The 24,504-nt window shown below is 49.6% G+C and overlaps 1 protein-coding gene across 4 annotated transcripts in view; it reads left to right on the top strand.

The window, feature by feature from the left end:
* Nucleotides 1–24,504, top strand: part of DNAI1 (dynein axonemal intermediate chain 1) — a 58,909-nt gene that overhangs the window by 32,339 nt on the left and 2,066 nt on the right. For 2 of the 4 annotated variants that reach the window (XM_045043662.1, XM_003995569.6), the window contains 9 exons: nt 2,984–3,101; nt 3,387–3,430; nt 12,744–12,991; nt 17,817–17,906; nt 18,037–18,124; nt 18,766–18,845; nt 20,294–20,442; nt 20,549–20,648; nt 23,030–23,215. In XM_045043662.1, coding sequence (XP_044899597.1) covers nt 2,984–3,101; nt 3,387–3,430; nt 12,744–12,991; nt 17,817–17,906; nt 18,037–18,124; nt 18,766–18,845; nt 20,294–20,442; nt 20,549–20,648; nt 23,030–23,215 — 1,103 coding nt within the window. Of the gene's footprint in view, nt 1–2,983; nt 3,102–3,386; nt 3,431–12,743; nt 12,992–17,816; nt 17,907–18,036; nt 18,125–18,765; nt 18,846–20,293; nt 20,443–20,548; nt 20,649–22,868; nt 23,216–24,504 lie in introns of those variants that run through there. The other 2 variants (XM_045043663.1, XM_045043661.1) reach the window with 2 other exon arrangements.

Genomic DNA, 24,504 nt, shown 5'->3' on the forward strand with positions numbered 1-24,504 from the left:
GGGCAAGTCTACCTGGCTGCTGAATGGCAGAGAGGACCCAAATCTAGGTCTTGAGTTTCCTAATTCTGTGCTCTTTCTCTACTGTGTCCAGCTTGGAGATAATATAAATGCTAGAATGCAGACTGAAACTGCTCTGGGGATCCTCAAGAATGAAAGAAGAGAAATGAGGGATGAGTGGCAACAGTCAAGGAAGGCTGTAGGGAGGGCTAAGCTAGGTGCCAAGGGATAAGCAGAGTGTGAGTAGACTAGCAGAAGGGCAGATGTTCTGGGCAAGGGACAGCAAAAGCAGTGACTCGGTGGTAAAAATGAATGGGACTGGTCTCTGGGGATAGAGTGCAGCAGGCTCAATGATTCAAACAGGGGTTTCTTAGAAAGTAGTGAAAGCTCAGGCTACAGAGGTGATTGGAGGCAGTTAATGAAGGGCCTGGAATATCTCAGGGAATCTGAGATTTTTCTGCAGACAGTTCAAAGATTCTGTCCAGGCAGGAACACAGCCCAGTGAGAGTATGTCTGGAGAAGGATGCAATTGGACAGAATACAGGGACAGAGACAAAAATGAGGTTCAGGTGTGGGGTGGAGTGGGTCTCACCACACCTTTTCCAGGAAATGGAGAAAAGGAAACAGCTATAAGAGTGAAAAACCAGCATCAGCATTCACTGGGAATGGCCTATGTACTGGGCATTGTGCTGTGCAATTTACTTGTATTATTTTATATCATCCTGACAGACACAGTGTCAGGTGAATTCCATTATTATCTCCATTTTATAGGTGATAGATTTGGGCTATCGCTACTTGTTCAAAATAGTAGCTAGTATGACAAATGAGTGGTACAATCAGGACTTGAACACAGCCCCTTAGATCCATAGCTGAAGCACTTCATCACAAAGCTACAGAGCCACTGGGCTGGAAGAGACTTTTCAAAAAAAAAAAAAAATTCAATAAGTCTATGCTGGTGATTAATTAGTGATGAAGTGAAGAAAGAGATTGATTCAGAAATGCTTAAATCCTGGGGGCCTGGGAAATTCTGGTGTCTTTGACAGAGCCAGGGAAACAGAATCCTTCCCATGGCATGAACAGCACATTCCCAAGTGGCTTGTATTTCCCTAAGAGGTTGTGCATTTATTTGGAGCAGCTGCCTCCCCAAAGTTGGCAGCTCCTTGTTGCTGGCTGGTCTCCTTTGCTGACAGCCTAGGGCTCTTCTTGGTGACTTGATGCTCATTGCTCACCCATGGGACATAGAAACCAGGCTGCCAAGACCAGAAGCCTAAACAAGCCCCCTTGTTATCATTCAGGCTGGAAAACGACCTTGAGTGCTTTTCAAAGCTGTCAAAGTACACAGCAGCTGTGAATGAATTTGTCACTCACGCAGCTTGGCTTCCTGAAACCCAGCCTCTGCAACCAGCCCACCAAAGGGCTGCAAACACGATTAATATCCATGGAGAAATTGGCCTTGGTGAACCTTTTTCATTTGTAAGAACACAATCACATAAAAATGCATTGAACTTTGATTTTTTTTAATTGCATACTCTTTTCCCTTTGGGAAAGTGTAATCATGAAGAAGTGAAAACAGAGAAGTATTACCAATTAATCTCCTTCTGAAATGAAGTATTTTCAAAGATAGCCTAAGCTCAGGGATCTCTGATATGATCAAGGCTCATGCCTCTGATCACTCAAGTCTTTTTTTATTCTGAGACATTTTTGAGGTTTGAATGTAGTCCCACAACCTCAAGGCTGGGGGCAGTGCCTGGGCATGTCCTTGACCGTGTTGGATGAGAGGATTAGTTTTCTAATGGGTTACCCTTGATTGGAAAAAAGACAGAAACTTTTCACTTCTGTTGATTTATTTCATTGCACTCTTTGAACAGTCATTGGGTGTCTGCTCTATGGCTGGCCCTGTGCTAGGCACTGCAAGTCGAGAGATGAATATAACATGCTTCCTGCTCCCCAGGAGCTGTCTGGTAGGAGAGACAACCAAAAGGATAAATAGAAGCAACACAGCATGACAGACATTTCAGTAGAGACAGGGCTGGAATGGAGGAAGAAATGAATTCTGCTCAACAAGAAAGTGAAGGCCTCATAGAGGAGAAAGAGTTTAATCTGGATCTTCAATGAATAGGAGTTTGCCAGGAAGATGAAGGAGCAGGACATTTCAGACACTGATACAGAGGTTATGTGAACACCTGGCTGGAAATGACATGGAAGTCATGGTCTGGAGCCTTGGTTTGACCACGGAGCCATGTGCAAGGGGAGCCATTGGGGGATTTTCAGTGGGTTGAAGGAGGTAGTGTGGTGAGGTGATTTATTTATTTGCATTCAGGTAGCTCTGTGGAGCATGGACTGGAGGAGGAGTTACTGGAGGTGGGCAGACCAGTTAGGAGGATGGTGTGATAATCCAGGCAATGGCTCTTGGGGCCTGGGCAGTGGCTATGGGTTTGGAGAGAAGTGAATGGATTAAAAGTAGTCAGAAGGAAAATATGAGAGATGATGGAGAGATCAGTCAAGGATTACTCACGTTTCTGGCTTAGACAAGTGGAAGGACAGATGGAGCTTTTGCCTAAGTTGGAGGAAACGGGAGGCAGAGACAATTTAGGGCTGGAGATGAACTTAAGTTCAGAGAACCCATCAGGGATCCAAGAAGCTTCACCATAGTGGGGTTTAGCCACAGATACAAGGACGGACAAACCTGGGATTTTATCTATGAGGACGTGGCTACTTTATTGTAATTTGCCTCCAACAACAGGGATGACAGTAACAATAACACGTATAGAGAGCTTACTAGGTGCCAGGTATTTTTCTAAGTACTTTACATATATTAACATTTAATCCTCACAACAGTCCTTTGAGACAGGTACTATTACTGTTCTCACTTTGAAACACAAAGAGTCTGATTGTTTGGGCCAAGGAGATACAGACAGAAAGTGGCGGACCTGGGCTTGCCATAAAATGGCAGTCCTAGGGCTGATTCAGCCTATGTTTGTTTAAGATTTTAAGTACTATGAGGATGCTGCCGACGAATACCGAGACCAAGAGGGTACTCTGCTGCCGCTCTGGAAATTCCAAAATGACAAAGCCAAGCGCCTGGCCGTCACCGCCCTCTGCTGGTGAGTGTAGACATTGCAGCAAACCCGGAGCCCCTGAGCGCCTGCTGGGTGCCAAGCCCCGAACACGGCACTTCTACTGCACTTAACTACTTTGAGGATGACACGTAGCATTATAGAAGAAAAATGAGACTGGGATTCTTAAGGGATTGTGGGATTATCCCAGGTCTCAACACTCAACAGTAGATATCTGCAGCATAGTTAGGCACCAGTATTCATGGGAACGCTCATGTCCACAGGAAAGCCATGTTCATTTCCTGGGCCAATGGGTTCCTATTTCTTTTGCAGGAACCCAAAGTACAATGATCTGTTTGCAGTGGGACATGGCTCCTGTAAGTAATCTGGCTATTTGTTCCTTTGCTCACTCAATCAGCAAACATTTAAGTACCTATTCAATGCAGAGCTCTTTGCCAGATGTGAAAGAAGTAAGATGACTAAGATATAGTCACTTCCCTCAAGAGGCTCACAGTCTAATGGGGAAGACTGACAGTCATACCAGCAATTGGTGCTGGGTGAAGGAATATACCAAAGTGAGCCTTGAATGTGTTATTGTGGTGAAGAAAGAGGGGAGGCACTTCTGACAGAGGGACCAGCATATGCAAAGGTCCAGAAGCACAAGAGATATGGGAGGAAATGAAGCTGTTGAAGAAGCCAGGGTTGTTCCCCAAAGGGTTTGGGAAGTCATTCTAAGAAGCTTGGACATTCTCCTGAGGGGAAATCACTGAAGGAATTTGAGAAGCACAGGGACAGAACCAGCGCAGGGGGAATTGCAGGCATGAGACTGGATGGGGGCTGGGAAACCAGTTAGGAGGCTGGTAAGGCACCCCAAGAAGAGATGGCAGTATCTGGACCACGACTTTGGACCGGGGATGGAGAAGTAGGTTTGGTAAGCTTGAGAAGGTAGGCTGGACCAGACCTGGGGAGAGATTGGATGGTGAGGCTGAGGGAGGGAAGTTTCCTGATCCGGCCCCGGGAACAGGCAGGGGTGGGGGCAAGGGCTTGATGTTCATCACTTGGCCCCTGGGCCCTGGAAGACCACTATTGTCCAGGGTGTTCTCACTCCTGCCAGTGCCCCCCTCACCCCTGCAGCAGGAGGCAGCACTGTGGTAACTGTGGTAGTTTGCTTAGCCTTCATGTTCCATGGTCCCTGCAGAAGCCACTACCTCCAAGCTGGCCTGGACATTCCCTTTTCCTAACGGGAGAGGGCCCCACACTTCATGTTAGCGCAGCTCCCAAGCTAACAGCATGTTCCCTGGCTGGGAGGATCAGCTTCTGTGAACAGAAAAAACCTTCCATTCTCCAAGCTTCTCCTGGCTGGCAGACATGCAAGCTCCTGCGCTCTACCCCTCAGACCGCCTGTCCACCCAGCCCATTCTTTGACCAGGGTGCGGGAGGTGGGAGGGAGGGCAAGGAGGAGTTGGTGTTTATCATTCCTCTCAGGGAGGAGACCTTGGAGCTGCTCCCAGTCTCGTGGTCTGGGCTGCCTTTGAGGATGCCCTAAATGCCCGCTTTGTGTCCCCACTCCTGAGGGTGGGCTGCTGCCAAGCTGGAAGCACCCTCCCCCTCTGGCAGGGAACTAGCACATTCCTCCTGCTCTGCTGCAGCTACTGGGCTTGGAACAGGACCTGGGGGCTGGGCAGGCCCTCCAAGGAGTGGGTGTGGACCCCCTGTGAGGCTCCTCTCAGCCCAGGCTCTCTGCGCAGGACAGAGGCAGGGGTGAGGGAGGCTCCCTAGCAGGTGGGAGGAGAAATTGCATCAGTTCTACCCCCATCCTCCTCTCACCCAGGGCCAGAAGCAGGGTGGCAGGCTGGCTGGGGTCGTGCAGAGGCTACCCACAGGGGCAGCTTTAGCCAGGAACAGTGAAGAAGAGTAACCCACCCTTCAGGAATAGATGACTCCAAGCCTGACAGACCCAATGGTAGGCAGGCATGCACCCAGGAAAGGTCTCCTTGTCCCTTGCTGGCCACATGGCAGACCTTCTGGCTGGAGGGTCACTTCCCAGTGGTGTGACCTGGGGCCAAAATTGTCTTCTTTTTTTTTTTAATTTTTATTAAAAAAAATTTTTTTTTACATTTATTTATTTTTTGAGACATAGAGAGACAGAGCACAAGTTGGGGAGGGGCAGAGAGAGAAGGAGACAAAGAATCCAAAGCAGGCTCCAGGCTCCCAGCTGTCAGCACAGAGCCCGACATGGGGCTCGAACTCACAAACTGTGAGATCACTACCTGAGCTGAAGTCAGACACTTAACCGACTGAGCCACCCAGGTGCCCCCAGAAGTATCTTCTGAGCCTTGGCTTCCTTATTGGTGACATGAAGAAACTGACACCTGCCAGACTTCCTGGGCTGTTGCTAGACACACTTGAAAGAAAAGCAAATGGGCCCTGTGAACTATAAGAACTACCCACGTATAAGGGACAATCATTGTTGATTTGTCTGTCATTCTGTCCCCTCTCTTTCCTGCAGGAGTCTCAGGGGACCTAAGCAGAGAAAGGGGGCTGTGGGGATAGAAGAGAATCAGACAAGCCCCTACCTACTCTAAAGAGCAGGCCCCAGCAGCAGCGGTGGTGGTATTTGCTGTTGCTGCTACTGGCACCAGAGTTATTGGCCAGCTTGCATGTGGGCATCTTTCTCCAGAACCTTGCACATCTCAGCACCATTCTGCAGAGGCCTGAGCAGAGCCAGTCTGCGCTGAGACTCAGAAGGGCTCTTGCATTCATTTCTGAGGTCACCTCTGGGAGTCCTGTGCTCTCGAATACCCCGAAAGCCCCCTGGAAGAAAGAGGGCAAAGCTGAGGCAGGGAAAAAACTAGGCACCCTAGTTACCGGATGGGGTCACTGTGAGGAGCAGCTGGGTTGCCAGCATCACACTGACTTTGGAAACTCCCAGATGCCAGCCTCCCAGCATCAGACTTTGCCTCAGGCAGACAAACACTGGAGTGAGAATTTGGGTTTGTTGTTGGATTTGATACTGATGAGCTCAGCCCAGACCTCCTTTTGCCTGGAATTCCCAGATATTTATTCTATAACATTGCCAAGAAGGTCGTTGGAAGGGGTAGGCACGTACCTAAGAAGGACTGGGGCCACTCTCCTATTGGGCATAGAGCAGGTTGGCTGGAGCAAGGCCAGGTCAGGAGCAAATGGGTGGAGAAAAGGGAGTCCAGGAAATTGCCTGCAATAGCAAAGACACATTTGCACCTGCCTCCCCTGTGTGGCTACTGGGTATGAGATGGTGGGGATGTCAATCTGCATATAAGGCAGACACTGGGATGTCCCCTAGGGCCAGGCTCCATGTCTCAGCAGAGTGGAAAAAGATGCTGTCGGCAGGTGAAAGCAGATGGAGGAACGTTGGAGGGCAAGGGAAAGTAGTCTAGGAAGGGATGGCCCATGGGGCAAAGCTAGGATGCAATTCTATCAGCTTACTGTACTGAAGGGGTCCTTTCCAGCCCGTTAGCCAGTTGATAGCAGGGAAATGAGGACTCCTCATGATCTGTTGGGCAGAGATGGTGGAACAGATCCTGGACACTCTGTGTGGTTCTGACTGTCTATCGCACGGAGATGAGGAAGAAGCTTCCCAGTGGGCTACATCTAAGAAAGGCAGAAGAGCTAGCTGTCCCTCAGCCCCGCTTCCCTCTGGGAGCAGCCATTAAAAGGGGCCAAAGTCAGGCCCTGAGTCCCAGCACTAAACCCTTTGCCACTCTGTACCATCACATCCTGGCCTGTCTCTGAGATTGCCTAGGCCAGAGATACACTTGTAGGGACTTAAATCTTTCCTGATCATTTATTTGTCAGCTTCACTAATTAAGCAGTGTTAATTTCATTTACTGAAAATGGAAATTCATCCACCTCATTTCTCCCTGTTCATCCTCCACACACAAAATCCATCACTCCTCAGCTGCAGGCTGCGTAAAATTTACAGGACTAATTATGTTGTCAGGTCTCTTTGTAAATACAGTCCATAAAGGCCACTGTGCTCGCTGGGTTGTAGTGCAAGGGCATTCCCGTTGTTAGTTTAATTACTGGTTAGTTATTTAGGTTCTCAAATGTTTGCCTCATTTTCCCTAAATCAAATTAAATGTCCCGCTTGATGTATTCTGTCTCCAAGGCCTTGCTCTTATTTCCTACACTGTTTAAATATGACTTCTAATCGGATGAGAGTGCTCGGCAAAGCCCAGCTGCCTGGGAGACTGAACCCAGCCTGGCACCATGGCCTCTGGGCCATCCTGGAGGTTTGGAACCCTCTAGCACTGATGCCATTTCTTGGGGAAGCCTTGGGCTGGTACCCTGCCTTTGGAAACTAAAAATCCTAACCCAAAGGGCATTTCTATTCCTGGAGTCCAAGGTGGCAGGGCCAGGTGTAGGAAACTGAGGGAGGGTTTTGTTATTGTGGTTAGAACAGCTGGGGATCATTGCATCCATCCTCCTGACTTCTAGAAACACTGCTTCCAAACCATCCCAAGAAAGATTATTATCTATGGGACTTCTCCCTCTGATTCCTAGAAGTAGAGTCTGGATCAAACCTCCCCGAATGCCTATATTTGTTTCCTATTGCTACTGTAACAAATTGCTACAATAATGCCACAAACATAATGGCTTCAAACAACACGAATTTATTATCTTACAGTTCTGAATGTCAGAAGTCTAAAATGAGTTTCACTGAGAAAAAAAAAAAATCAGTTGTCAGCAGGGCTTCAATCTTTTGGAGGTTTTAGGGGAACATCCATGTCCTTGCCTTTTCCAGCTTCTAGAAGCTGCCCATATTCCATGGCTTGTGGCCCCCTTCCAGCTAGCAATTGCATTATTCTGACATCTCCTCTGACTCTCCTGCCTCCCTCTTTCCCTTATAAGAACCTCTGTGATTACACTGAGTCCACTCAGATAATCCAGATAATCCACTCAGATAATCTCCCTGTCTCAAGGTCTTTAACTTAATCACATCTGCAAAACCCCTTTTGCTGTGCAAAGTAACATAGTTATGGGTTCTAGGGATTAGGACTTGGACATTTTAGGGGGTGTTGTTCTGCCTGCCACAGCCCCCCTCCAAATGCCTCTTGCCAGACTTAATAAGGGAGTCATTAAGCAGCTGCTGTCTTGGAGTCAGCCCTGGGCTGGACTCATTTGGAAAGCCACAGTGAAGAGAGGAGAAGCCTGCTGTCGAGGCTGGCTTGGTAATCTGGTCTCTGCAGCTTGGCACCTACTTCTCTCTGGCCACTGACCTGGTGTTATCCTGGTGGACCGACATGCCCTCTGTCTGCCTTGCCTTCCCTGAATCCTGAGCAAGAGCCCAGGCTTCCCCTGACAGCCACAACTCTCCAGAGTGGCCCCCTATGATCTACAGCTATAACTTGCAAGACAGGGGTGGAGCTGTGGGACTGCGGCCCCCACTGGGGCAGTTCAAGAAGAACTACTCCTCCCTGGGCACTACTCTGCTAGGGCCCTAGCACAAGGAGCTGAGGGAGTGAGAGCTTTGGTCTGTGGTGGAATTAAGCACTCCCTCCCCTGAGACCATGGCTTTCTGAGAACTGCCAGATCAGATTCTATTAGGGGGTTGACTCTCCTTCCCAGAATCTTATGAATCCTTGAAGGTCAGAGTCAGGGAGGCCTTAGAGATTATCCAGCAGAGCAGGGGTAGGAGGAGGCAACCCTTACACTGGAAAGAATAAACCTGCTGGGCCAAGCCATGCTCACTCCATTCTTTGATGGAGTCTTGTGGCAGGCTAAGGAAAAGACCTGCTCATGACCACCTGTCATAATGACATATAGGTAGAGAAGAGTGAGGGGGCACACACAGAGGAGAGGCTGAATGATCTGGAAGACTTCCTGGAGAAGGGCAAGAGCATGAAGTGGAGCTAAGGCCAGGCCAGCAGCCCTCTCCCTCTGTCTCAGAGTTACAGACTAGGTGGTTTCTCTATCCTCCTGTTTCTCTCTGCCTCCCTCTCCCTCTCTCTGTCTCTTTCTCCCTCTTTCCCTTCCTCTATTCCTCCTCCCCTTCTACATAGTCACATATACTCACTGAAATCTGTAGCCTGGAGGAACCTGGAATTCCTTCAGGGGCCCCAGATTTCAGAGTCTCTGACACTATACAATGGAGTGTGGAGGTGGGGGCCCCCATCTGTGTTACTGGAGCTACTTTGAGGAACCGGAGAATTTGTGGGATCAGGACAAAGTACCCCAGGGCCCAGGGCCCTGTAAGCCTTGAGCCTGATGAGATTCTAGTCTTTATTGGGAACCAAGGCACTGTAGGGGACCTTGATGCCAATGTTGTACTCCTGGTTGGTGGCATTGTCCTGGGAATGTTGGAGGGCCGAGCAATGATGTCACTAGGCTGCTGGTCGATGATAACATACTGGGAATGCTAGAGAGCTGGGCAATGATCACTAAGACTGCTGGTAGCCTGAGTGATTATATTACATGGGGACCACTGGTGGTCTGAGTAGTGATGTCATTTTAGGACTTCTGGAAGACAAGATGATGGTATCATGTTACTGTTGGAGATTTGGGCTGTGATGTCACACAGGGTATACTTAGAGAATGAAATAGTGAGGTCTCACAGGGGCCACTGGATTCAGGGATGAGAAGATCATAGAATAAGATGGAGTGCAGTGGAAGCCCCAGTTAAATGAGAGTTTTCTGTGTTCTTCCACTGTGGTTTTGGCATTTAGGAAACACATAGTCTAGCCATGATTAGAAGCTGTGATCTTGGGACTCCTAGCTGGCTCAGTCAGTAGAGCATGATGCAACTCTTGATCTCAGGGTTGTGAGTTCAAGCCCTACATTGAGTGTAGAGCTTACTTAAAGAGAAAAGAAAAGAAAAGAAAAAAGAAAAGAAACTGTGATCTTTATGTCAGGAGGGCTCATTTGGTTACAAGTAACAGAGGCCACTGGAGGTGGGTTAAGAAACAGGGACTTATTGTCAGGATGCATATGGCTTGGGAACTAAGATAGGTCTAAGGTCTTTGTGTGATTGATTGTTCTCTGTGTCCCTGTCTCTTGAAATTCATGTTTCTCTATACCAGGAGTTTCCCCTTATCATGCTTGACTACCCCATCCCTTACATGTTCTCTAATCCAGATTCTGGAGAGATTAGACTGGTTTTCCAGTCACCACCACCACATTAAGTCTGGTATCCCTTCCTTTCTCCACTTGCATGTGAATACCATATTAGTACAGTGTAATTTCAGTGATAAACAAGATATTGCATAAGGCAAACACCATGTGATGGGTCTGATGCACTCAGGCACACTATTTCTCCCCTCTGGCCTCAGTTTCCCCATCTATAAAATTCTGGAGCTGTAAGTCCAGCCTATAGTCTCAGTGGTTCTGTGAGCAGGTCAGAGGTGTCCTCACTACAGAATTATTAAGCCAGGCTAGGGTTTCCGACCTTCCTTTTGTCGTTTCACTGGTCATGAAGATATTGTGTACACAAGCAGGGGCAGGGGGTGCTTAAAGTTTGTCTAGAGAAAGTGAGTCACCACTGCTGTACCTCAAGGGGCCACGTCCTATGCCACAGTAGGAGCAAGTGCGAGGGTCATACCTGCCTTTGCCCCTTGGTGAAATAAGGAGAGCATCTGAGTACTCAGTCCAAGCATCTCAGTCACCCACTTACTCATGCTTTCATTCACTCTTTTGTTCACCCACTCACCTTTGTGCTTACCCACTAATCCTGTCAGTCTTGCCCAGCATCAAGGACAGATTGAACATTAAGGGCATCAATAGTTTTCCTGTGGCCTGACAGTTACCACTGACTACCCATGGAGGGGTTGGCCTCATTCAGCTGCAGGGTCTGGCTCTCTCATCAAACTAAGGACTGCTGAGGGTAAGCCCACATAAACAGTGCAGTGTCTCTGTCCCTGCCACAGTCCAGCCCAAGGGGAGGCCCAGTCAGGTGCTCAGGATTTGTGTGATGAAGAAAAGGAGTTACAAGTGACTGTCACGCTGCCCAGTTCAAGCCCTGCATGATCTGGGTCGGGTACTTCCTTCAGCAGCTACAAATCTCTCCCTTTGAGAGTCATCCCTCAGGGCCATACAGAAGGAGCCCTACAGGGTGAGGGACTGCCAACTCCCTACTGGCTTTGAGATAGTACCAGGCATAGGGTGACCCACTTGGCTCCAGAGGATCTAGAAGCCCCCAGCTCCTCCTCTTTGTGGGAGGTTCACTTTCTCCAGAACATAACCATGTTCCTTCCTGAACCACTGTGTGCCCTCCCCATGGCTCAAGCTGCACCCTGGAACATTCCACTGGAGGGGCAACTCCCTCCTTGCACACGAAGCCTCCTTTGCAAGTGATCACTGGAGGGGTTCCCAATGGGAATCCCAGAGTTGGTGAGGATTAGCAAGGGAAGGTGGGCTCCCCCATAGAGAGCTGCTGTGGTGGGCATGCCAGCTTGCCTCAGCTTCCAACTCTACCCACCTAAGGTCAGCCTGGCTCCTGGCTACATCCTGCTCCCTAGTCCTGGCTCCCAGTGTGTACCAACTGATGTTTTCAGAGTGCCTGGGTTGGGGGTATCTGGTAACTGTAGCCAAGCTTATGTCCAGAGCCCAGGGAACCCAATCCAGACTGTCCCTGAGCCCAGCCCAGGCACTTACTCCCTTGAGTAAGGGGCAGCATTAGGAATAGGACAGAAAGAATGATTCATCGAGACTAGTCAAATTGGAGTGTCCTCCTTATTTTTCCCACCCATGGGCTCCAGACTTCAGGACTGGCCACCTTGTCTGGACGGCCCAGGCCTGCAGTTGCCAGGGACAAAAGAGGTAGCCCGGCAGAGAAGGGAGGACAGCCCTCATCTCAGCTAAAAGTCTCCCTTAGCATAGGGTCCCTGAGATGGGGGGCTGCTCTAGACTTCCTCTTCTGAGCTTGGGAAGGGTCCTGGACTGGTGGCAGGAGAGCTAGACTTGAGGGATGAGACTATAATGTTCAGTGACTACATTATGAGGATGGGTGCCACATGAGCAGAGAATGAAAGTAAGCAGGAGACTCCCCACTGACACGAGACAGGCAGGGAGGGGGATGAGTGGTCCACTGCTGATGACCAAAAGCTGTGCTCAGGCCAGAAGGATGACACAGAAGGATGACCGGCTGTCCTGGGACCTCTCAAGTCTGGGAGCATGCCTATAGCTAGGGTGCAGACTGCAGCTGGGGACTGTGGCACTAGAGGGTATGGGAAGATGCCCATAGGTGGCTAATTTGTAACTCGTAGAGACAATTCCATGTTAGTCGAAACTGAACTCCTTTCCTGGGCTGGGCGTGGGGAACACATGGGCATTATCCAGGCATCTAAGGACAACCACCTGCCCCTGGGCTGGGCTCCTGAACCCTCTCTGAGGTTACTGCTCCGTCCCAAGCCCACACGTTCTTCACCTAGCAGCTCTGAGCTTGCATCCCTCTTTCCTGTACCCCAGGGAGATTAAGGAGAATGATTGTCCGTCCCTCAGATAAGCCTGGTCAACTTATCTGTTGGACCCTCCCATGAAGCCTAAAAAGGGGTAAGTCAGGTCTCCTGGTTCCATTTCCGAGAGAGAGGAGATGAAGCCCAGAGAGGAATCCCACTCTCTCTGACAAGCAGAGCAGGCAGATCTTGTCCATCCAGTGGGGGAGGGGCATGGGGGTCAGCTGAATCCTACCACAGCCTGGCTTCTTCCCTGGGACAGATGACTTCATGAAGCAGAGCCGGGGCATGCTGCTGCTCTACAGCATGAAGAACCCCAGCTTCCCTGAATACATCTTCAGCAGCGAGAGTGGCATCATGTGTCTTGACATGCACGTGGACCACCCTTACCTGGTGGTGGTGGGCCACTACGACGGTAATGTGGCCATTTACAACCTCAAGAAGCCCCACTCCCAGCCCTCCTTCCGCAGCTCACCCAAGTCTGGCAAGCACACGGACCCTGTGTGGCAGGTCAGCCTCGAACCAGGATTGGGAAAAATGGGTATAGGATCCCTGGAGGAGGGACCTTGGGGAGGACAGGCCATAGGCAAGCTTAGAGGCCAAGGAGCTGTGAGAAGGTGCAGAGGAGGGCAAAAGGTGGTTATTAGGAGGTAAGGGGTCTGCAGTGAGCTTGGGTCTGCTCCTCCCGTGCTGCTATCAAGAGGGCCCGCATCTGTCTGCTAAGGGTCTCTTAGGTGCAGTGATCAGTGACTCATAGCCCATGGCTAGAAGACTCTAAGACCTCACAGACATACTTGGCTGAGTATGTCAAGGGCTCCAGGTCTCCAGTTCCCTGTGTATGGGCTTCCTAAACTCCCCATGGGGGCTCTCCTCTGCCATCTGGGCTAGATTTGGGGGCACTCCCAGACAGGAGTAGGTGCTGCCCATTGTTTGCCCTCTGGGTGGGGCTGTAAGGCCTGGTAGGTAAGGTCTGTCCCTGAGGCCTCTCTGTAGCATCGCTCTTCTCCAGACAGGCATAGGATGGGACCATTACCCTGACACTAGGGCTAGATTTCACCCTATGTTCCCCATGTTATCGCACTAGGAGTGGATTTCATGTTTCATCTTCAGAAAGTCTCTTAGCTCTGGCTTTGCAGACCCTTCCTTACTGTATTCCAAAAGTCCCCCTCCTTCTGAGGCTGCATACCCTTACCCATGGACAGGTTTGGGGAAATCCAAGGATAAATTTCTGCCTTAAGTCCCCCCCAAGATCTCTGGGCTCCTCAGGCAGTGCTGGGACTCTGTCCTCTCATCTTCCTCAGCCCCCTGCCCTAGTAGAGTCTCCAGGCAGGCTCTGCATCCCTGCATTTCTGGCCCTGAGCTACCCGAGTCATGTGGACACCTGCCTTAGGAACTGGCTCTCCTCTCCCAGACATGCCTGAGCAGAGGGAGGACTGTCCAGGCACAAGGGACATGGTGTCCTCTCCACTCTATCTTTTACCCAGATTTCAGGGCTCAGATGTCCCCTTCCATAAGACATCCTCCCCCCTACTCTCCACCAGAGCAGGGGCCAAAACTCACAATCTCAAGAGTTCTCTCCTCTGAAAATCCTACCTTCTAGTTCATTGCCTCCAGGTACATGGAGGTCTCCAGACAAGGGGAGGCTATCTGCAGACATCAAGACCCAAGAGAGGAGAAAAGACCTGCTTAGATCAGACTAAACAAGCACCAGGCCTGCCCCTGCTGTCCTGGCTCACACAGCCCAGAGCAAAGCACAGAGCATCTCTGATTGGCCTGACCACCCTCCTCAAGCCCAGGAGAGGGCAAGGGGCCAAGGTCAACCATCCCACTGCCTCACTGCTATGTTCTCTGAATCAGACAGCAGGTTGGGAAACGAAATGGGGCATGCAGAAGACACGTTATTGCTTTCACTGGGTGGGTGCCAGAGAGACTGGAACCCACCCAGACAGGGATGGCCTTCTGCTCTCCCACCATCCTGTCAGGAAAGCAGGGCTACTGCCTTTACAAAACCAAAGACTCAAGAGTTCTTGGCAGGAATCATGGCTTTTGACATGGGAGGGGCCTTCCTGTCTCGCTCATTTCCTGACTTCTTATTCCCTTTTTTCCCTCCCCCTTGCCTCATTCATCTCAGTAACTCCTCTCTGTTTGTTCCTCTGGGAGCTGAGGGTGCTTAAGGGTTTGGTCCCTGGGGTTCCTACCGGGGCGATAACCACAGCCATAGGCTAGGCAGGACAAGGCAATATGCTAAATGCTAAAGAGGGCTCATGGGAGCACTAAGGAGCGACATCTAGATTATCCAGGACAGGGAGCAGGGGCAGGAGCATCAGGTCTTCCTAGAGGAAGAAACACCTGAGCTGAATTGTAAGGGGTGAGAAAGTATTAGTTAATGACAATTAAATATAATATGAGATCCTAGGACCAAAAAAAAGGATATTAGGAGAAAACTAAGAAAATCGAATGAAGTATAGATTTTAGTTAAAATAGTATTAGTTAGATAAGGAAGGGTACAAAGGGGTTACATGTGCAATACACAGAGGCATCAAACAGCATGGCCTGCTGGGAAGCAACACACCATTTGGAGCACAGTGCGGGAGACAGGGAGGACCTGGGAAAACACAGGCACCCAGTTGTGAGTATGCGTCTCTAGCAAGTGGGAATCTTGGACTTTAAGGCAGTGGTTTCATGAAGTGTTAGTACAAAATTCCAACATATTAACAGTGGGGGGTGGGGCTGCTTTGGTGAATCAAGGTCCTGCTAGCTTGAGCGTCCCCTGTTGTTACTCCTGTCCTCTAAGATACTTTCACAAGGTTCCTAAGACCATCAGAGAGTGTGGGGGCAGAGGAGTAACACAGTCATGCTTGTGTCTTGGAGATGTTCTCTCACTGCAGCATGAGAGATCTGAAACTTGAGCTAGAGCAGGGGCAGTGGAGATAGAAATGAGAAGGTATGCTCGAATGCTGTTGAGGCAATAAAATCAATAGAAGGAAACTAGACAGATATGAGAAAGGGGAACAATTGGTGATGCTACCTGGCACTCTGGTTGGGAGTACCCAGTAGAGCATCCACAGAGGTAGGAATGCCAGAGCAGGAGCAGGTTTAGGCAGAATCGAAGAAGCTAAAGAACACCTAAAATTAATATAACACCATACATTATTTATAATTAAATACATACATATGTACATATATACATACATAAATTTTTTTTAAAAAGCCAGAGGAGGTGTCCTACAGGCAGTTGGTTGTATAAGCCTGGAGCCTGGAGGAAAGCCTAGTCTGGCTAATGGTATGCCAAAGACATCAGAGTCTAGGTCCTTTTTAAAGGGACTGTGTCTCAGAGGAGACCAGAGAGGTTATTTTGGATCTCAAATGCCAGGCTGAGATAGAAGGACTTTGTTCTGTTAGCAGCAGGGAGCCATCGAAGATTTTGGAGCCAGGGAGAGAACTATCTATTCAAAGGGGACTGGGTTCCTGCCCCATGGCACAGACTAGTTCCCAAGCGAGCCCATCTAGGTAGCCCAGCACTATTCAAGCCCCACTGTGAAGCCTCAACCAGCAACACTCTTTGGAGTGTGTGTGTGTCCTGTGCTATACTCGGGAAGGGCACCAGGAAGGATAGATGAGCAGAGATGGGGGTCAAGTATATCTGCCCTGATCAGATAAGGCAGAAGAGAAAGAATCAATTAAGCAGGCTTCATCTGCTCCTTACTACCTTATCAATTTCCTGGTCATTCTTTCCTTCTCTTAACCCCACTTACCACCTGACACCTCCCCCCCCCCCCACACCATTTACACTACCACCTCCACCCCGGGAGCATGTGTTTGACTTGTACACATACACACACACACACACACACACACACACACACACACACACACACACAGAGGCTCACTTGCAAATATACACAGCAACCCCCATTGGGCATCAGGCTGCTAAGTGGGGTGTGAAATACAATTTCCATGCATGCTGGCGGCTGCTCATTAAACACTTCCCTTTGCAGCTCCCTAGCGCCTCTTACAGCCTGGCCTTTGACACCCCCTGTCCCCTCCCCCCTTTAAAGAGACTACCTTTACACAGAAGGGGAATTGGTCTCAGCCTAAGGGCCAGCTCTGACTTATACCTCAGAGGCTCTGTGGTATTCTAGGCCCCCCAGTGGAAAAAAGAACCAGCTGACAGGACAGGCCCAGGCAGGACTGGGTCCGCCCTCCTGTAGCTCTGATCAGCCAGGCCTGGGGGTTGGTTGGGGACCGGCCATCCCCTCTCCCCTAAACCACGCCCCTCAACAGCCATGGTGACAGCTCTGGTCACAGGAAGCTGAGCTGGGTTCTATCCTCCCTCACTGGGCCTCTACTTATGACAGGGGGAAGGGACAGGGTCCCAGCATGGGAGGTCAGGAGAGAGCTGGAGTATGGAAAGCTCTGGGCACCCAGCCCCACCCTAGCTCTCTGGGACACAGCTTGGCCAGGCCTCCACATCTGGCAACAGAAACTTGAGCCTCAAGCGTGTCATCTTCATAAGACAACAGCTCTGTCTCCAAAACACTTTCCCATATGTTTTCTTCCAGCCCTGAGAAGATGGGTGGGGCACGGTTATTAACCCCAAGTTGCAGATGCAGAAATGCAGCTCAAATCTGAGATTTGGGAGCACGATTCTGGGAGCAGGAGCTTGTAGTGAAGTGAAGGTGGGAACAGAGGAGAGACCACCTAGAGAAGAGCCCACCTGGAAGTGGAGAGCAGGGGAGGGGACCTTCTCCTCCTTGTCCCCCAAGCGAGCAGGAAAAACTCTCCTGCAGAACCTTGGCTCCCTGATTCCTAGGATGAGGGTCATAATGAGGATATTCGCTAACATTTATTGAACATTTAATAGTTGCAATGTTCTCTCATCAGGGCCTCATGTTCATTGTCTCATTTAGTCCTTACAACAAACCTGTGCTATTATGGTTCCTAGTTTATAAATGAGGAAACTGGTTGATGGACTCTGTCCTTTCCAGGCCCTTTCTTCATAAGGAGGTTGAGACCAGAGACACCATCTTCCCCTACAACTGGCTCTGGAACCCAACCCAGGGAGGAATTGGGCACCTCCAACACCAAGCCAGGGCATTAGGGCAGTGCCCTGAGTGGCATTGTTATCCCAGGATGGTCAGGGAGAGAGGGATGAGAGAGACAGAGATGGGTGGAAGGAGGGAGGGAGGGAAGGCCAATTGCAGGACTCTGGGAAATGGGCTCCCAGAACTTGCTTCTGAACCTGACATGGACTTTTGAGGGAGCCCTGCTCAGCTCCCAGCCCTAACTCAACACCATACCAGTGTCCCACAGCTCACGGTTTGGGATGTTTCAGGTCAGGTGGCAGAAGGATGACATGGACAACAACCTTAACTTCTTCTCTGTGTCATCTGACGGCAGGATTGTGTCTTGGACGCTCTTAAAGGTGCCTGTTTCCCAGAAAGGGTCATATGGGGTGGAGATGGGACTTGGGGGGAGCTGAATGGCAAAGTCTGCTTTCAACCCTGCTGATGTGGTCCCACCCATGTACCCTCCCCCATCCCTTGTGACTGCAGAGCGAACTGGTTCACACAGATGTCATCAAACTGAAAGTGGAGGGCGGTACCAAGGATGGTCTCGATGGGTTGCAGCTACACACAGTGGGTAAGATCCCCAGCCCACTCACACCCAGGCCTGGCCACCTCACTCAGGCCTCATGAGGGTCAGAGATGGTAGCCCTCCCCCTTTACCGAGCAATCCCTCCTCCACTTGTGCTGGATGGAAGCCTGGCCCTGTCCTCCCAGTGCTTGGCTGTTTGCAGACCCTCTCTGTTTATGCAGGTCCCATCCCAGTTTGCAGACCCTGTTCCTGTTTATGCAGATCAGGTGCTGTTATGCAGATCCAGTCCTGTTTATGCAGATCAGGCCCCTGTTTACCCAGATCCTGTCCCTGTTTACTCAATTCCTACCCTGTTTATGCAGAGTATATCCCTGTTTGCATAGACCATGTCCCTGTTTGCAGACCCTGTCCCTGTTTACCCTGACCCTGACCCTGTTTAAATCAATTCCTTCCTTGTTTACCCAGGCCCCATCCTGTCTGCAAAAGCACTGGCCGTTTGCAGTCCCAACTGCCTGGGACAAGCAGCAGGCCAGGCGGCCGGTTTCTGTTTGCTTGCCTAGCCCCAGCCCCTGCAAGAGCCTGCAAGAGCCAGAGCTCTGGCTGTCACAGGGGTCTGCTGGGTAAAGGAGGTGCTGGGAGCCTCCCTCCCCGAACCGGTCTAACACTGCTGTACCTCTTCTCCCAAGGCTGTGGCACCGCCTTTGACTTCCACAAAGAGATCGATTATATGTTCCTAGTGGGCACAGAGGAAGGAAAAATCTACAAGGTGAGGCAGCACTGACCTGAGAACCACGAGCGTTTATCCTTCTCAACAGACCCTATTCTGACAGATCTTAGGGTTTGACCAGTTCTAGGAAGCTTCTTGGGAGAAGAGAAGGTATTTCTTGACTTGTTTCGGTGGCAGGAAGAGTGGATGACTGCAGGAAAGAGGATGAAAATCTAGACGGTGACTTTAGCCCAGTCTGGCACATTTCCCTCTGGGCCCTCCCTCCCTTCCTAGGAGTAGAGGAAGTAGAAGTAGGAGTGGGTGTTGGGGGGGAGTTGGAACATTCTGAGAAGACTTCCTGGAAGAGATGAGAACTTCAGCTGAGCTTTGAAAGCCAGGTAACAAGAAAATTAATCTCTGAATCCTGGGTGTCTCAGCCAGTAGGATGGAACTTCAAGGCCAGTTTCTGCAAGGTCTCAGTGTTAGTAGGTGAACATCCTTCTGAACCTCCATCCATCCAGAAATAGCTCTGCTGCAAGCTTTTCTTAGGCTCAAAGACTCAGAATGTTAATTACAGGCAGCCTCCCGGGAGCCCCTAAGGCCCAGCAGGGGCTGGTCTGAATGCAAAAGAGGTCCCCACCCCCCTGTACACCCCTCCCTATGGCAGCGTGGGAGAGGCAGAAGGGAAGAGACTAGTCAGTCACACTATCTCCTGGAGGGAGAGAGGGAAGGGCATGATGGTCTGGGCAAGAAACCCAATGGGGAGTCATGAGTTGGGACTTGCTTCTGGCTCTGCACCTGCTCTTACATGGGCAAGGTGGAATGTTTATCACTATTGCGAGGATTCTATAGGCTGTGAGTGGACTCAGGCCTTGGCCTGGACAAAGGCTAAGGAACACGTCACCCAGGGCCCCCAGGCCTGCTTGGCCTTGGTTCCCAGAGAGAAGGCCTTTTCTACTTGGCCTGGCATCCTCTGGGCAGACTACAGCACTGTCTCTCACCCTCCAGGAAAACTCCCTACCCACCCAACCCCCAGCCCATTAAGCCCCTCCTTCCTTTCTTTCTTTCTTTCTTTCTTTCTTTCTTTCTTTCTTTCTTTCTTAATTTCTTTTTTTAACGTTTATTTATTTTTGAGACAGAGACAGACAGAGCATGAATGGGGGAGGGTCAGAGAGAGGGAGACACAGAATCTGAAACAGACTCCAAGCTCTGAGCTGTCAGCACAGAGCCCGACACAGGGCTCGAACTCACGGACCGCGAGATCATGGCCTGAGCCAAAGTCGGCAGCTTAACCGACTGAGCCACCCAGGCGGCCCCCCTCCTTTCTCTCTAGTGTTGAGGGCACAGAGAAGAGCAGCCAGTAGCTTAGTCCCATTTCAGTGGTGACAATAACGTGGGGGCAGAAGAGGAGTCTTAGGTTCTGACCCTCCAGGGAACCCAGGGAAGTGTGGTGGCTGCTGACCTCTCTCTCATTCCTGACCCCCCCACCACCCTCACCCTTGCCCCAGTGCTCTAAATCCTACTCCAGCAAATTCCTTGACACCTATGATGCCCACAACATGGCAGTGGATGCTGTGTCCTGGAACCCATACCACACCAAGGTCTTCATGTCCTGCAGCTCCGACTGGACAGTGAAGATCTGGGACCACACCATCAAGTGAGACACATGCCCTCCCTCAGGCCGCACTGTGGGCTGGGGCCACCGGGGCTCTAGCACCATGAGCCCTCTGTATAGCAAACTTTCTACCCCTCCACCACTGCAGGACCCCGATGTTCATCTATGATCTAAATTCAGCTGTGGGCGATGTGGCCTGGGCACCATACTCTTCTACTGTGTTTGCAGCGGTTACCACCAATGGGAAGGTGAGTGCCCCGGCCAACCCTCTACTAGAGATAGGATGAAGTATCTCAGGGGCTCCCTCTTAGTCCACAGAGTACCCTGCTCAGGTAGGGGAAGGTGGGACATAAGGATTCTGTATTCTCAAGGGTTAGGCAACCCAGAGCCCTATCAAAAAAAGAATCATTCACCCCATGAGGCCTCAAGGAGAAAATGGTGCTGTTCATCTTAAAGGAGAGAACACTCTGGGGGATAAGATGCCATGAGGAGCAGTTATCTTCTCTGAAGGTCCTGGGGAGGGAGCTACAGGATGGCAGGGACAACCTTGATGTAAGGGAAACTTCTGAGCCAGAGTTTATCTGTGATTGAAATAATGTCTAAAAGGTAGCAAATTCCTCATCCCTGAGAGTGTGCAAGCTGAGTCTGAGAAGGGGAGATGAGAGGGGTCTGTGTAACACTGAGAATTGGTAAAAGCTCAGAAACAAACATTTTTTGAGAAAATTCTTGGATACAAATCCATTTTTCCTTATGGACTTTGATATAAACTCAGAGGCAACGACTCAAAGAAAGACTATAGTTTAAGGCATCACCCTAAAGTCAATCAGTCATCTATTTGCTGAACAGAATTTTACTAAGGGCCCAGCACCAGGCAGTTCAGGTCCCTATCATTCTAAGAGTTCACATTCTTGTGAAGGGACAGAGAAAAAAAGCAACAACAAAAATAGTGTTAAGTGCTAGGCAGAGATTGAAAGAGGAGTATGTGTGTACACAGTGTTCATAGCAGTATTCATAGTAGCCAAAGAGTGGAACAATCCAAATATCCATCAATTGATGAATGGATAAACAAAATATGGTATATCAAAAAGATTATTATTCAGCAATAACAAGGAATGAAGTATTGGATACATGCTACAACATGGATGAACTTGAAAACGTGTTTAATGTAAGAAGTCAGTCACAACCACACACTTGTAGGATTCCATTTATATAGGTCTAGAATAGGCAAAGCTATAGAACCAGAAAGTAGATTTGTGGTTGCCTAGGGCTGGGGGTGTGGGAGAAAATGGGAAGTGACTGCTAATGGTACAAAGGTTCTTTTGGGGTGATGAAAATGTTCTAAAATTGGTTGTGGTGATGGTTCCATAACTGTAAATATACTAAAAACCAAGAATTATATACTTGAAGTGGGTAAATGTTTTTATATGTGAATTATATCTCAATAAAGTTATTATATTTTTTTAAAAGAGAGAGAAAAGGGGCACCTGGGTGGCTCAGTCCATTAAGCACTCAACTCTTGGTTTTGGCTCAGGTCATGATCTCACAGTTCATGAGTTCAAGCCCCATGTCAGACTCCACAATGACAGTGCAGAGCCTGCTTGGCATTCTCTTTCTCTCCCCCTCTCAAAATAAACAAACTTAATAAAAATAAGTCATTACTTGAAGAAAGTTTTAAAAAGAGAGAGAGAAAGGGAGTGATGTAAAGAAAAGGACTGGTCTCTTAGAGTCGTCAAGGAAACCTTCTTCAAATGGTAACATTCAAGCTGAGAGCTGAATGATAAGAGCCGGCCCTGTGTGAAAACAGAGAGAAGCATTCCAGACAGAGGGAATAGCTAGTGCAAATGCCCTGAGGTGACAATGAGCTTGAAGGTGTTTAAGGAACAAGCAGGCAAATATGGCTGGGTCTAGGAAGCAAAGGAGAGAGCAGGAAGTAAGAGTGGAGAGCGGAGAATCTGGAGTCAGGAATTTGGATTGTATATATACTGCCAAGGGAAACTATTGGAAGATTTTAGATTTTTTAAAGGTAAGTTGAGAGGCTGCCTGGAGCATGGATTGTAGAGGGTCAAGAGCGGAAGCAGAGAGACCCATTAGGAAACTGCAACAGTTGTCCAGGCAAGAGTTACTAATGGTCTGGACTTAGGGAATGGTAAAAATAAGATCAAATATTTGTTGAGCACTTATATGACAAGTGCACCTCACATATATTAAACCCTCGCATATGATATAAACCCTGGCTCTGCCACTTACTAGCAAGTTAGCCTTAAGGGCCTCTATCTCCTCATTTATAAAATGGGGATAATAACAGGACCTACCCTATAGAGTGGCTGTGAGGATTATTAGGTGTACAACTATGTAACATGATCCTACAAAGTCTGGTACATAGTAAGTGTTCAACAAATGGTAGCTGCCATTATTGTTAATTCTGCATGAATTTTCTAAGCTTTTTATTCTCATTCCCTCAACCACAGGAAAATGTAATCAGAGACACAAATTCCCTCTCCCACTGTCTCCAGCTCCAGTGTGCTAGACTTCTGATGTGTTTCCCCAGAAAACTCGTGTGCTAGTTCTTCTGAAGTGGGGGACAGGGTCCCCATTATCCTTGAGTATGCTGACACCCACCTCTCCACAGACTCATGTGTTTGATTTGTCCATCAACAAGTATGAGGCCATCTGCAACCAGCCTGTGGTGGCCAAAAAGAAGAACAAGATCACTCACGTGCAGTTCAATCCCATCCACCCTATCATCATTGTGGGTGATGACCGTGGGCACGTCACTTGCCTCAAGCTCTCACCCAACTTGCGCAAGATGCCAAAGGTACAGGTTTGGGTAGTATGGGCTACTGTAAGAAATAAAGTTTCCAAGATGGTGGGGGTTGAGAAAAAGGGGAGGAGCCAGGAGGTGACCCCCCCCCCCTCGCCCAGTTTCTGGCTTGGGAAATGCAGGGTAAGGGTGGTGTCATTGCCCAAATAAGGAGCACAAAAGAGGTAGGTTTGTGGAGAGACAATGAGATCAGTTTTGAAATGCTGAATCTAAGTTACCTGGGGGGCTCCCACGTAGAGACATCCAGTAAGCAGGTGACTATCTGGGTCCAAAGCCTGGGGAAGCACGTGGACATCATCAGCTTATTTGGTGTAGACCAGGTTATCCAGGCAGGGGGCTTGGAGCTTAGTCACTTAGTCATTGGCTGGGCTTAAAGGGCCTCAGCTCCAGTGGTCCCTGAGCTGGGAGCTGCGGGTCCACACAGGGAAAAAGGTAAAAAGGAAAAGAGGGTAACTAGGTCAGCAGCTAGGCAGTCCTCCTTTTGAGTTCTGGTTCCTTTCTGAGATCTGTACTGATCTGGAGACGGTGCCCAGAGCCCAAAGGCCCTGAAAACAGGCCACGAAACCTAGAGCCAGGACCTCAAAGTCTAGATCTCAGAGTCCTGATTCAGATGTAAGAGTCCAGGCCTTAGAATCCAGAGCCCAATAACCCAGAGCCCAGTCCTGCCCATTTGGGTGCTAAGAGAGGATATGGAATTTGTTTTCTGCCGGGTTCTAGGCCAGGATCAGAGCTGGGCCAGGGCTGGACCAAGTTGCCCTGATGACTACACCTCTTGGTTGCAATATGGGGCATTTATTTGCAGTTTGAGGCAAGGGCAGGGCAGGCCTCTTTCAACTACCGATAACCTGCCTCCTTGCACCCTTACCAAGGCAGGGGCTACCACAACGTACCTCTGGTACCTGCCTCATCTATTCCCCACAATGACCAGAAGGCAAGGACTGGGAGTTTGGCCGGGCCTGTAATTGTAGCCAGCTGGGGGAGGGGGTGGACTTGGCTATAAATACTCAGAAGGCTGCTAAGCGCCTGCAGCTGTGGCCTAGAGGCTGTGGTGGGCTGGGAATGGGGTGGGGTGGGATGGGATGGAGGAGTTGGGCATGGTCTGAAGCTCTTTGCTGAGCCCAGCTAGTTGGCCTCAAGGAGGAGGGAAGGAACAGATAAAATCTGATCTTAATTTAGTGAGGAGAGAGACTGAAGATTGAGCTGGCAGAGCTGGACAGCCCAGTGAGAGACAAGGGTACAACCATCACACCATGAGGATGGTAGATCTGAGGGTGGGGAGGGCT

The sequence above is a fragment of the Felis catus genome, chromosome D4 (assembly GCF_018350175.1).
Source record: "Felis catus isolate Fca126 chromosome D4, F.catus_Fca126_mat1.0, whole genome shotgun sequence".
NCBI lineage: Eukaryota > Metazoa > Chordata > Mammalia > Carnivora > Felidae > Felis > Felis catus.